This window comes from Staurois parvus, unplaced genomic scaffold (genome assembly GCF_062004578.1).
Source record: "Staurois parvus isolate SC_StPar_1 unplaced genomic scaffold, SC_StPar_1.0 ptg000384l, whole genome shotgun sequence".
Classification (NCBI taxonomy): Eukaryota; Metazoa; Chordata; class Amphibia; order Anura; family Ranidae; genus Staurois; species Staurois parvus.
The window spans coordinates 101,959-116,483 of record NW_028318180.1 but is presented as its reverse complement, the minus strand read 5'-3'; the positions used below and the strand labels follow the sequence as shown (position 1 = coordinate 116,483).

Sequence of the window (14,525 nt, the reverse complement as noted above, 5' to 3'; positions counted from 1 at the left end):
TGACCGGAGGAGTTGTGTGGGGACAGGGTCAAGGGGGCAAGTGGTGAGGTGGGCTTCTGAGAAGACCTTAGTAACCTCCTCAGTGGTAGCAAGGCTGAAGGAGCGGAGTGTTGGGGAGGTTATAGTGTGCGGGACGTTAGGTGTGGTGGGGGGTTGGGCGGTTGCGAGGTCAGAGGAGGGGAGAGTTGATGGGGTTATAGTGGGAGGGAGGCTAGGTGGGGAGGTAGGTTGAGCATTGGCGATATCCTTACGGATTGCGTCGATCTTATTTTGGAAGTGATTGGCAATCTCGTGGGCTGTGAGTGAGGTACTGGGTGGGGGTGGTGGGGGGGAGAGTAGGGAGTTGAAAGTGGAGAAGAGCCAGCGGGGACAAGTGGAGAGGGTGTTGATGAGGGTTACGAAGTAGGCTTGTTTGGCGGCGTGGAGGGAGGAGGAGTAGGTGAGGAAGGCAGATTTGTAGAGGGAGAACGCTAGAGGGGATCTGGTTTTGCGCCATAATCGCTCCAGCGTGCGACTGCGCCGTTTAACATGTTTAGTGTGGTCATTCTGCCAGGATTGAAGTGGTCGGGGTTTAATGCTACGTGTGGTTAGGTAAATGTTTAAATGCCCCTTCTATGCAGCTGAGCTGCAATATGTAGGTGGGAGATTGTGTGGGTGTAGCTTGAGTGTAGGCGGGGACACAGACCCCACTCTTAGTGCCCAGGGGCACCATGATTTGTCAGTCTTCCTGTTCCTATTTACCAATGCTAGCAGCATGAGAATTAAAATAGTCAATGTGACTGTGTTACATGCAAGTAAAATGTGTTTTAGTATTCAGTAAAAAATCCCACATACAATAACTGACTTCAGTACATTCATTGTCAGGTAAACTGGGCACATTTTTTAGACATTTGCATGCTGTTTAGATAACTGAAAATATACCTTTTGGCCTGGTCGAATCTAGGGAAGGTAAAGATTCTTCATTTGTTTCATCTACAAAACAAATTAGATTATCAGCGGAATTCAACAGCTAAAAGGAAAGATACAAAAAGGACTACAAACAAGTGGGAAATAATATTTAGCATTGTGCATGCAAATAAAATGCATCTGTTATCATATGTTATACATCACTTATATGTCATAAAATCATGATTATTTATTCAAGAGTTTTCTATCCTAATTTATGCAATGCTTTACATATATTGTACATTCACATCAGTCCTAACCCTCAATGACTTTATAGTCTAAGGTCCCCAACTCACATGCATACATACACATACTAGGGACAATTTAGACAGGACCCAATTAATCTGCCAGCATGTCTATGGAGGGTGGGAGGAAACCCATTCAGGCACAGGAGAACATGCAAACTACAGGCAGGAAATGCTGTGGTTGAGATTTGAACCAACGGCACTAGTACTGCCAGGCGGAAGTGCTTACCATTTAGCCACTGTGCTGCCCCATATTTTTCATGTAAAGTTAGACCTCTTTTACATGGTCATTTACACGCAGCCACTAGATCCTAGCAGCAAGAATCAGCAGATTCTTGCAGCTGGAATGACCAGGGCATGTGAATGGCAGCGGCAACTCAGCCTAATTAAACTATTGACAGGTTGACAGCGGCCACTTCTGTTTGTATGTAGCCGCACACAGAGCAGATACCTGTGGTTAAGGAAAGATGTCCGAGTTTGGATGTAGTCACCAGAATCCAGGCTCAGACATCTGTTCCAAACCACAGGTAATTGCTCTGTGTGTGGCTACATGTAAACAGTGGCATCCGCTGTCAACCTGTCATTAATTTAAATTGGCTGAGTAGCCATTGCTAATTGCATGCCTCCATCATTACAGTGGCAAGAATCTGCTGATTCTTGCTGCGGGAATCTGGTGGCTGCATGTAAACAGCTGTGTGAAATGACAGGTCTAATTCACAGCATTGTGGGTGATTGTGGGTTCTGGAATCGCAGTGATTCCCACAGCCACAAACACCCGCGGTCAAAACATGCTGCTGTTTAAAAACACACAAGGCTGTCATTCATTCTTAATGGCACCCATACACATCTAAAAAATGTCCTCAAGCAGAACAATTCAGAGCTTGACGAATTTGGGGTCAAATACCAGTCCTTGAAATAAATGAAGGGAGGCACTTGCATTCAATTAATTATTCAAATAAATGGACATTTTAATATTCTGTCTTAGACAGATTTTTTCTGATACACTACAAAAGTTATCCTCATACACATCACATAAAGAAGAAGGATGCACACTTGAGATTCTTGGCAGCAGCAGCACCCACACAGAGTGGCATTGACACTGACATATGCAGCAATGTACAGTATCTCAGTGCATGAGTCCTAGTGCACTGATAAATGTAAGGTTTTAACTGGCGGTTTACTATAATATGGAAAGCGCTATGGGATTTGTATGCTTTTGTTCTGAGCATGATACCTGGACAATCAATCCCCTAAGAAATTCATAATGGTGAATTATCCCCTGAAGGGGTCAAGTGTTATTTGACTTTGCCTAATATATGAAGTTCAACAGAGAAAGTGGTAATAAGTACATTGATTGAAAAATTGTTTGATATGTTTGCGGACTATTTGCACAAAAAAGCACTACTGTACTTTGTATTTTGTGGAGATTGTCCCTGTATGGGACATGTACCTGCATATATACAGTAATTATTCATTTTTTTAGGTGGTGTACTACTGTTAATTAGTGCACTAACATGGTGAGTGTATTTTAAGAGGTTTGATAAATGTTTAATGGTTTTTAAATGGTAAAACACTATGTGTGGTTTCTATTCCATTTGAGTGATATTTGTTGGTGGAGAGTTTGCTTGGCTTATTTGATATATATTGGGATCCTAGGAGAAAAATCCGGAGGAAGGATTTTGAGATTTGGAGTGACCATTAGTGACCCCTTACAGGGGAAAGTGCATGGTCACTTTTATAAGGTCCAAGAGTTAAGGTGAGTACGGAGAGTGACTAATGGTGGTTCACACTGAAGAGGGATCACATTGGTGAACATGGAACATCCTGTATTAATTATTAGGACACCGTTTGAAGTTTATGAACTGTGCATTTAATTTGCAGTATCTTAGTGGTGGTGGAACCCTCTCACTTACACATTGGACTGTTTGATTTAAATAACTATTTTGTATATTGGACACATTTAATTGAGTTATTATGCCTTTATTAGGATAAGATATTGCTATTATGTTCATTACATATAGCACAATTTTGCTTTTTAACATGGCATTTATGATTAAATATAGCGCATCACTAGTATTTATCTTATGGTAGATGCAGGAACACAATTTAATGCTTTGCAGCAACACTTTGTAGATTGAGAGGTTTTTTTTAATGTTTAGCAGAGATTTGATACTGTATATTTAAAGTGGTAGTAAACTCAAGATTTCTACTTTTATCCCTTGAAATAGTTAATAAATAATTTAATAGGTGTTGTCTTTGCTATCTGTCTTACCTGTGCCATTCTTTAAAAATTGCATGATCTTCAATCTAATGACATCACCGGCACATTTGCATCATAGTCATGATTCACGGCATGATCTCTGTGCTATCTGTCCTTTCCAGACAATGCCTTGCCTATGTCCTCTGCTGTCAGCGGCATTCTATCACAATCCTGCGAGAGCACATCAACACCCCATGTGACTTGCTACGTAACAAGGGGGTGTAAACATCGGCTCTGACCACAGAACAAGCCGAGAGGAGAGAGAGAAAGCATCACTGGCTGAGAGAGAGCATACTGCGCATGATTACGGCTGTCCTCAGAGAGGGGGCAGAAGCTGGATGCGGAACAGGGGTCCCAAGATGGCGCAGCATTCAGCTGAGAAATGCCAAGATGACAGTAAGGCTATGTTCACACTAGCATTGTGTGCAGGCGGCAGAGAGGCATTTGGGAAGCATTTTTGCCGCTTCCCAAACGCCTCTGCCAATTCTGCACATTGCAGTACATGGTGCTGTTCTAACGGGAGGGTTTGCGTTGCGGCAAAATGGACGCCTCTGTTCGAGTCAGGAGGCGTTGAATCTTCCTATTCTAGTCTATGGTGCTGCTCTGCAAACGCCCGGCCCGGCCACCATTCAAACTTTAATATAGGAGTTTGTCGGGCGTTTTTAACGCTCGGCAAATGACTAGGAACCTCCGCTAAACCGCGCATGCGGCATTTGCGGAACGTTTGCCGAGCGTTAAAAAAAGCTCTGCAAACACCAGACCAACGCTTGCCAAATGCTATAGGGGCATTTGGCAAGCGTTGGTAAAACAGCCAAGTGTGAATGAGCCCTTAAGGAAAAAACACTTCTCATAAAAGTTTTTTTCTGCAGATAATCTAGCAATGTGCATTGTTATCACTTAACCTACTGTCCTGTGTACGGTTTCAATTCATGAGTTTACTACCGCTTTAACCACTGCAAGTCCAGGCCAATTTTCAGCTTTCAGTGCTGTAACACTGAGTGACAATTACTCATTCATGCAACACTGTACCCTTATGAAATTTTTTATAATTTTTTTGAGACAGAGCTTTCCCTCAACTTGTTCTTTTGTGGTCATGCTGCAGCTTGTAGTTTCTCAGCAGCTGCTTCTCCTCCCTGATGTGCTGCAGTATACTTATTAATGCTATTACCATATCATATATACACACATACGTGCTCTTATTGACAATTAGAATAAATAACCACTATAAACATCCGTTGTAAAAAACAATGTCCATATACATATCAAAAAAGTACATATACACTTCTTCAGAAATACGTGTTCACTTGAAATAAATTCAGTGCTTAATTCACCTCTTGTGTGAAATAACTTAAAACTGCGTGCACCCCCACCAGTTGTGCTCTCACCTCAAAAATATGACCAAACCGTTAAGTGAGGTCATATAACGCTTGTGTCCCTTTAATTGAGCCAAATGTGGATGGGATGGTATCCTGTTGAATGGGATCCCCTTCTCTTGATCAATAGGCTCTCCTTCCACAGTGGTTTATATAAAGGAATAATCAGATCATAGTGTTTTATCCTTAAAAAACATTTTATTGGCAAAAGGTAATGCACTCACATAACTGTATATAAACCACTTTGTGCAAGAAATATATCCTCTTGAGTTTTGGCAGTGGTGAAAACCAGTGGAGTACCAGCTTTGACGTCACCATTGAGCGTCGTGACGTCAAAGCCCCTCCCCTACGCATTATGCCACCGGTCACGTGGCTTCATCAGGCATCTACAGCAGTAGATGTTTGGGGACGACATAGGGAGGGTGAAGGTCAGGCAGAGACTTAATTTCTCTCTTCCAAAATAAACGGCAATTACCAGGACATTATCTGAAAAGATCCTGATGGGGTGTCAGATTTATCCATAAGGGGATATCCGAATTGTCGGGCAAAAAAGATCAATAAACATTAAGTCTTAAGTGACTTCAGCTACATTTTGCATGACGTCATCAGGTGACAGAAGATAAACGGGGTGCAGGAGACCTTTGAGGAATCGTTAGGCGTGTCTTGTTTTTGGATCTTTCCGGTATCCACATCTTGTTAGGAGTATTGGCTGCTCTTGGTTTGGGTAGATTTAGTGCTAAGGCTTCATCCGGGAGAGGAGGTAGACCTAGATTACGCAGGAATGCCTCTCCTTCTTGAAGATCTCTGATTGTGTGCTGAGTACCATCTTTGGTTACTAATAATCTGAATGGAAAGCCCCATCTGTATATAATACGATGCTTCTGTAGGTGGAGAGTAAGTGGATGAAGTGTACGTCTTTTAGACAATGTGATAAGGGACAGATCACTATAGATTTGAATTTTTTCCCCTGTAAAATCAACTGAGTCAGTGTTACGTGTGGAATTCAGCAAAGACTCCTTGCTATCGTAGTAATGAAACCAGACAATAATGTCTCTGGGTCTCGCGCCCAGTGGTGGCTTCGGAGCAAGAGAGCGATGGGCCCTGTCCATTTGCCAATCTATGTCCAGAACCGCCGGGGCCAATGCAATGAACAGACCTCACAAATAATCTTGTAGGTCGGCTTCCCCTACAAACTCTGGGACACCGCGTATTCAGAGATTCTGTCTCCGCTCCCTATTTTCCAAATCTTCCTGTAGGGACTGCAACTGGGACATCTGTTTTAAAATGTAGTTATCTTCCTCTAATACATGTACATACTGCACCAGATCATCAAACTTGGTTTCTAGGTGGTCTGTACGTTCTTCCACCAATGATATCTCCCCTCTAAGCTCCTGGGCTATTTTCCCCACTGCCACTGAGATAGTATGGGTCAGACTTTGCAAAAAGCTGTGTAACTTATCATCCAGAATGTCTGCTGTGAGATATGGGACAGGGGAAGGGGGAGACAAATCAGAGTGGTGCGTTTCCTCTGCCAGATATCTGCTCTACATGTTATGTACAGTAACATAATATTTAGCCATAATGTGTATATGGCTTGTGAAATACACTATAGGATGGGAATGGAGAGGGAAGGATTGTTACACCTGAGATTGTGTTTTGTTTTTTTTTTTTAAGTTTTACTGAGTTTCAAACTGAGATTGTTTAAGTAAATCTAGCATTCTCCTAGGCTGGTAGGCTGCTAGGTAAATTTAGTTGACTCCCCTGTAGGCAGAGAAGCAGAGGGGTTAATTGTGCTGTTCAGTGTCTTATAGGCTGCTGTTCTGTCTCTTCCCCCTGGGAAAATATAAACTATACCCTTCAGGTCTGGTATTCATTTTACAGGGGGAATCCTACTCACAAAAGGTGGCACCGCAGGAATCCACACCAGACCCTATATGTGAGCATAAAGTCTGGCAGGCCTGAAAAGGAGGATTACAAGTGTGTGCCCCACTCCTGAACCATACTAGGCCACATGCCCTCAACATTGGAGCATGGGGAAGAGGCCCTTGCCCTTCTCAACATAGGGACAAGGTGCTTTGCCAGGGGGGGTGCACGTTCATGTCCTCCCTTTCTTGGTCTGCCAGGCTGCACACTCAGATAAGTGTCTGCGTGGATTTTTTTTTTTTAGAAGACCCTGCCTCACACCATTTTTTCTTTTTTTTTTCATGGGCATCCTTTTAAATTTCCTGAAGGGCCTGGGATGAATTATGGGGGAAACTCCCATGTCATTTTTTTGTAAACTATCCCCAGTCAGTGGTATACCTGGCTGGAGATTTCCAGTCATGTAAGTAAATGTGGCTGGTGATGTCACTGATCATTAAGAATTCGGCAGTTCCTGCACTCACCAACGTCCATTCCATCCACTGACATTTGGGAAGCTGTCATGTAGAATAGTGGTAATAATACAGCTACTATACATGAAGATCAGTTCCTGCCCAACAAACAGCCGGGGTTGTGTTGGGACCAAACCTTAAGTGAAATGGTTTGAAATTGTCATGGTCCAGAAACTGTTAGGCAAAATAAAAGGTGAATAAAGCACCTGGACCAGATGACTTACATCCATATGTTTCCTAATAAAATTAACTCAAAGCCCTCGGGGATGATTTACTAAAGGCAAATAGACTGTGCACTTTGCAAGTGCAGTTGTACAGGACATATGCTCCAGAGCTTAGTAAATGAGGGGAAGCTATGCTGACTTCCATCATCCAATCATATGCAAGCAAACATTCTGTTTATTTTTCCTTGCATGTGATTGGGTAGACTTTGCAAAGTGAAGCTTCACCTCATTTACTAAGCTCTAGAGCAAATGCCCTTGCAGAGTGCAGATACACTTGCAAAGCACACAGTCTATTTGAATTTAGTGGGTGAACTCCATTGTTTCTAACGTTTAAAGACTCTTTAATGACTGGCTTGGTACCAGTAGATTTGAAAATCCATTTTAAATATAGGCAACAGATGACTAATGTGGTACCTATATTTTTAAAAAAGGATCAGGGGCTTTTCTTAGTAACAACAGGTCTGTAAGTTTACCTTATTTATTTTAGGATTTGATAAAAGACCACATACAAGAGTTTCTGCTAGAAAACAATACCATAAGCAATAGCCAGAATAGATTGATAAATGCCCAAAGTTGTCAAACAAATCTTTTTTTTTGAGGGAGTAAGCAAAAATTAAGGCATAGGGCTGGCTGTGGATATAGTGTACCTGGACTTTGTTAGAGTATTTGACAGTTCACTGCAGTTAGGGCTCATTCACACCATACCACACATAAGTGCATGCATAACGTGGATGTGGTTAACTTGCACTGCCCTGCAATGCACAGAACATGATCAGCAGTACATTGCAATGCATCATAGAACATTGAAATGCAATACAGTGCAGGAAAATGCAATCCTGTAATGTCCTATTTATTTTCAGTGCACACAAAAAGGTACTGAACTTAACCCATAGGTCACAAGCCAAATTACCGTGTTCTTGCTTGGGAATGTGTTGGGCAACACAGCCATTGCTGCTAGTGTGAACAAGCCGTGAAAGCGGTAGTAAAGCCTGCTTTCCACTTGTACCTTCAGGTAAGTCTATAATAAGGCTTACCTGTAGGTACAGTGACTATCTCCTAAACATGCACCATTTAGGAGAAATTCATAATTGTAAAGGCCGGTGACATCACAGCTGCATGCACACTACACTCTGAATGGATGGCGCACTTAAGTGTTTCATCCATTCAGACTGCTGTGCCATGATCATAACTCCCATGCACACGCACCGGAGTGACATCATTGTGGCCCACCCATTTAAATGGCCAGACCACATGAACCCTGCAGCAAGATCTGGTGAAGATGGAAGCCCTGTTTAAGGTGACTGCACACAACTGGAGGGATCCACTTTACAGGTAAGTCTGTTGAAATGTGCTAGTATACACTGTGTGACTTTACTATTAAGGTCTATAGCCTTAGAAAATTTAATTTGTAAATGGATAGCCAATAGGCTTATAAGCAGAGGTTAATGGTTCATACTCTGAATGACCTAAAGTTATCAGAAATGTACCTTAAGGTTTAGTGTTGGGACCATTACTTTTTAACCTGTTTATAAATTATGTACATACAGTTTGGCATTAACAGCACCATTTTTGTGCAAATTATACAATTTATGTACAGTTGTGGTATACAATCCCTACAAGATGTCTCGAACCTACAAGTTGTGGGTGCACCTTCAAACTGGACATCTACTTGGAAAATTAGGTTTAATTTTAATAAATGTAAAGTTGTGAACTTGGGAGTTAAAACATGCATAGATCATACAATCTACATGAAATTCTATGGGTTAGTCAATAATAGAGTAATCGCTCCAGTTTAATGTGCAAGCAGTGTGGATGGGCTCTTAGAAGTAACTAACCGTTGGAGTATCTCACCAAAGCTTACATTTCTATTGCAGGGAATGCCTAAAGTCCGACTTTTATCTTAGTGTAGACTACTGGCAAAATCAGTATGTCGATCACACAGTATTTAAAAGTAATAACACTGTAGATTGTTGATCCAGGAAGTATGGGATTGCCTAGGATCAGGAACGTTTTTTTTCCCCTTTTGGAGCCAACGGGACCATGCTTTATAAATGTTTTCCAGTCACTCTGAGTTTATGGTTCTCAAGCTTTTTTCTGTATCAGTTGAACTTTATCTTAACTATATAATTAAATAAAGGGTTGATATGGAGGACTGAAAGTTAGATCTAAGCTTACAACGAATTCAAGAACTGCATATTGTTTCATGCAGTTTTCACTGAAGGTTATTCTGGTTGTGCAGTTTTCATCACAGTTTGAATTTGACAGGTTTAGGACAGTTTTTATTTCCATTATTATTTTATTATTATTATTATTATAATACAGGATTTATATAGCGCCAACAGTTTGCTCAGCGCTTTACAATATAACGGGAGACAATACAGCAACAATACAGTTCAATACAAGAGAGTTAGGAGGGCCCTGCTCCTTGGAGCTTACAATCTAAGAATTTCCAGTACACTATGCATTATTTTGATGTACATACCTCTACAGAATGGAGTGGTTGAACTCCAGCCATAGTGAAAGCACTGAATAAAGCTTGAGCCTACTAGGGTCCTGTTTTCTGGGCATTGGAAATAGACAACTGTACCATATAATGATGTTAATTCTTCACTTTCCAAGTGCACATTTTGTAGGAGTTTACAGGAAATTTCTGTGGAGGGGAATTATATATATATATTAAATAATTTACATATAAACTAGTCATTATGCATATGTACACAAAAAAATATAAAAAAAGATAGCCACTAGTGTTTGAAATAATCTAACTTTTGTCATGTTATTACACTCCGGTAATATATTTGTAATATCCTTGATCAGGCACATCTATGGTTTAAGGTTAAATAGTTGGTATGGTTGAATAGACACCAGTCCATCCAGTCCAACCTGTGTAGGTGTGTGTGTTCATGGGGACAGACTAAAACATTTAATGTGAAAATGGCTTAATGTGTGCGCACCCAGAAGGGGAGTCTACCCTGCCACTCTCCCCGCCCTCCACAACACTGAGTTAAGCTAGGGGAAGATTATGGGGGGGCTGTGATGTCAGAGAGGGAGCTGTGATATGGGGGGCTGGGAAGTGAGAGGAGGGAGCTGTGAGGGGTGCGCTCTGATATGAGTGGCTGTGAGAGAGGGGAATTGTAATACTTAGGGAGCGGTGATGTGATAGGGAGAATCTGTGATATGGGGGCTGTGATATGATATAGGGGGCTGTTATGTGAGAATGGGGAGCCGTGATATAAGAGGCTGTGATGGGAATGGTGGCGGGCGCAGTGATATGAAGGTTTGTGAGAGGGGGGAAATAATGTGAGAGGGAGAAGCTGTGGTATGGGGGGCTGTGATGTGATATGAAGGTTTGTGATATGAGAAGGGGGAGCTTTGATGCGAGATGTGGAGCTGTGATATGGTGGGCTGTGATGTAAGATGGGGGAACTGTATTATGGGCGGGCTGTGATGTGATATGAGTGGCTGTAATGTGAAAGGGGGGCTGTGATATGAAGGGTTTGTGATGTGAGGAGGAGGGCTGTGATGTCAAGAGGGGGTGAGCTGTGATGTGGGGGGTTGTGATTGCAAAGGCGACTATGATGTGAGGGAGGGGTCTATGATTGCAAGGGGATGTGATGTAAGCGTGGCTGTAATGTTGGGGGCTCTGATGTGAAAGGGGGTTGTGACTGGAAAAGGTGGACTGAGGACATTAATTGAAAAGGGGCTGTGACGTTAAAGACCTATGTCAAAGAAGAAAAATGAGATTCGGACCTCTGCAGAAAGAAAGTATTAACAACCAGACCTCCATGAATTTTAATTCAGTACCCGCGATGTAGAGCTCTTTTTACATTAAGCTATTCACATTAAATGTTTTAGCACTGTAAAATATAGCTTAACCACTTGAGCTCCAGAGGATTTACCCCCCTTCCTGACCAGGCCTCTTTTTGCTACTCGGCGCTGCACTAATTCAACTGATAATTGCGTGGTCATGCAATGCTGCACCCAAACGAAATTTACGTCCTTTTTTTAACACAAATAGAGCTTTCTTTCGGTGTAATTTGATCACCTGTGCGCTTTTTATTTTTCATGCTATAAACAAAAAAAAAGGCCACAAATTTTGAAGAAAAACAATATTTTTTACTTTCAGCTATAAAAAATATATAGTAAACTCAAAGTTGGTTATAAATTTAGGCCAAAATGTATTCTGCTACATGTTTTTGGTAAAAAAAATCCCAATAAGTGTATATTGATTGCTTTATGTGGAAGTTATAGCGTCTACAAACTATGGTATAAATACTGCAATTTACGCCATTTTTCTGCTATACAGCGCTGTGCTAGTTTAACGGACAATTGCGCGGTCATGCAATACGGTACATAAATGAAATTTACATCCTTTTTTCCCCACAAATTGAGCTTTCTTTCGGTGGTATTTGATCGCCTGTGCGGTTTTTATTTTTTGCGCTATAAAAAAAAAGGCTGACAATTTTGAGGAAAAAAAAACAATATTTTGGACTTTTTGCTATAAAACATGTCCAGTAAAAAAAATGCAAAAATCAAATTTAGTCATAAATTTCTGCCAAAATGCATTCTGCGACATGTGTTTGCTAAAAAAAAATCCCAATACGTGTAAATTAATTGGTTTACGTGAAAGTTATAGCGTTTACAAATGGCGGGAAAGATACTGGAATTTTTAATATTTATTTATACTAATAATGGCGCCGATCAGCCCTGCTCTGTGTCAGCGATCACCGTCAATCGCGGGAAAACGGCCGGTAAAAACCGTCTGTGACCTGGCGGCTGACACCCGCTGCTGACACCCGCGGGACAGGTAGGGCGGGCGCGCGCCCCCTACCTGTTTTGAAGGCAGCCGTTTTAAAACGTGCTTTTGCCTACGAGTGCCGCCCTGCCACCGTTTATATGCGCTGGCTGGGCGGCAGGTGGTTAATGTGAATAACTTTTGGAGTGATTTACCAAATGACCCGAAATTTTCAGAATATGGTGCCATTGATAGAGTCTAATGTGTGAAGTTTGGGGGAAATTGGTAAACATCTAAGCTCATTTTTGTACGTTAAGCCACATTAAGCTCCCCAAAAAACAAGCTTAATGTCCCCCATTTTCTTTGTGGAAGGCTGAAATCTATGAAACTTCTAGGACATGTTTGGTAAGTTGGGAACTTGGGCTGTGCAAAGTTTCAAGTCAATTGATTGGGATTTAGGCACATTATGGTACGTTAAGCTCTTTTTACATTAAGCTGTTCACATTAAATGTTTTAGCACTGTAAAATATAGCTTAATGTGAATAACTTTTGGTGTGATTTACCAAATGACCTGAAATTTTCAGAATATGTTGCCATAGATAGAGTCTTCTAATGTGTGAAGTTTGGGGGAAATTGGTCAACATCTAGGCTCTTTTTTGTACGTTAAGCTACATTAAGCTCCCCAAAAAACAAGCTTAATGTCCCCCATTTTCTTTGAGGAAGGCTGAAATCTATGAAACTTCTAGAACATGTTTGGGACGTTGAGAACATGGGCTGTGCAAAGTTTCAAGTCAATTGATTGAGATTTAGGCAGTTTATTACATGTTAAGCTACATTAAGCCATTTTCACATTAAATGTTTTAGTCTGTCCTGTGATCATGTAAAAATAAAATCCCACATCCCTGTATACTGTCTTCGCCAAGATGCATATCAAACAGTTTATTGAAACTATCAAAACTTCAGTCCACTCCAATCCACTAATATTATTGTAATATCTTTTTTCAGACACATCTATGGTTTAAGGTTACATAGTTGGTAAGGATGAATAAAGACACCAGTACATCCAGTTCAGTGTGTGTGTGTGTGTTCATATAAAAATCATATCCCATATCCCTGTATACTGTGTTCGCTAAGATGCACATCAAACAGTTTTTTTTAAACTATCAATACTTAGCTGACACCACCGATTGTAGAAGTAAGGATGTTGAGGTGAGTTACCACCCTTACAATCCTTACTGTCCTCGCTACACATTTTAAGGTTAATATATTTAAAACATTTTGGGTGATTTATTTCTCCTCCACTATGTGTCTCTCATGGTCTATTTTAGCTGCCCTGATTGCGTTCTTACACTTTTTATTGCTTTTCTTTAGTGTTCTTGTTATACATTGCTCATGTATTTTTGTGCAACAGCTACGGTACATCAATATCAGTATTCAGTATAGATATATTCTTTAACCAGTAGATGGCAGTTTTTATAAGTTTGTAGCTGCCTCTTTGATTGCACTCTATGTCTTCTTCCTGAATAAAAAGTCCTTGTTTCCAGTTAGCAGAGAAGCAGCAGGTTCACACATGTGGACTGTGCACTGTTTGTTATGTAGACAGACTGCCCAGTTGGATACTGCATGGACTAACCAGTTGGGTACTGCATGAGAACCCAGGGTCAATAGGGCCTGATCATTGGGAGTCCCAGTCTGATGGCAGCAGGTACAAGAAGTGGGACAGCGAAAGCCTCGGGGTGCAGGCAGGATGACAGCAGCCAGCTGCCGATACCATCTCCACAAGACGAGTGGACACTCCCTGGAACCCCTGGACTACTTCTTCAACCTCCTGTCTGCTCCCAGAGGACAGGCTTACCAGGGGCCTAGATAACTAGGACAGGTGGGAGGTGCAGGCAGCCAGGGACTGCTCCATCTCACAAAACATAGATCCACTGGAAGGAACAGAGCACACCTTCTTTCCTCACCCAGAGCAAGACCGGACCCTGCCTGCTGCTGGTCTTTATAAACATCCTGCTGGCATGGAAGGTACTGTACCGAGCAGAACACACACACCTTATCCCACAGAACACAGACAGGTACTGGGACAAGGAAGCACTACAGACAGGTACAGGACTAGATTGTCTTTCTCCCTCACCCCCTCTATCTGACCACCCTCCCTCTCTCTCACACCCCCCTCTCTCTCACCCCCTCCCTCTCTGACACCCCTCTCTCTGTCCCCCCCCTCATCAACCAGGGTGACCTTTGTCCTTCTTACATCATGAGATCTAGTGAGCAGCAAAGTGTGATCATATGGAGATGTTAAGGTGCCTGGATTTCAGTTAAGGGTGGAGGTGACACATGCACCCTTAACTGAAAATCCAGGGACCTTGGT

At 41.8% G+C, this 14,525-nt stretch overlaps 1 protein-coding gene across 3 annotated transcripts in view; it reads right to left on the bottom strand.

Moving 5' to 3' along the window:
* LOC149455902 (coagulation factor XIII B chain-like) overlaps positions 1-14,525 on the bottom strand; it is a 194,163-nt gene that overhangs the window by 153,953 nt on the left and 25,685 nt on the right. For 2 of the 3 annotated variants that reach the window (XM_089685746.1, XM_089685747.1), the window contains exons 2-3: positions 9,902-10,069; positions 922-972 (exon numbers count right to left, since the gene is read on the bottom strand). In XM_089685746.1, the coding sequence (XP_089541872.1) occupies positions 922-972; positions 9,902-10,069 (219 nt within the window). Of the gene's footprint in view, positions 1-921; positions 973-3,462; positions 3,611-9,901; positions 10,070-14,525 lie in introns of those variants that run through there. The other variant, XM_089685748.1, reaches the window with a different exon arrangement.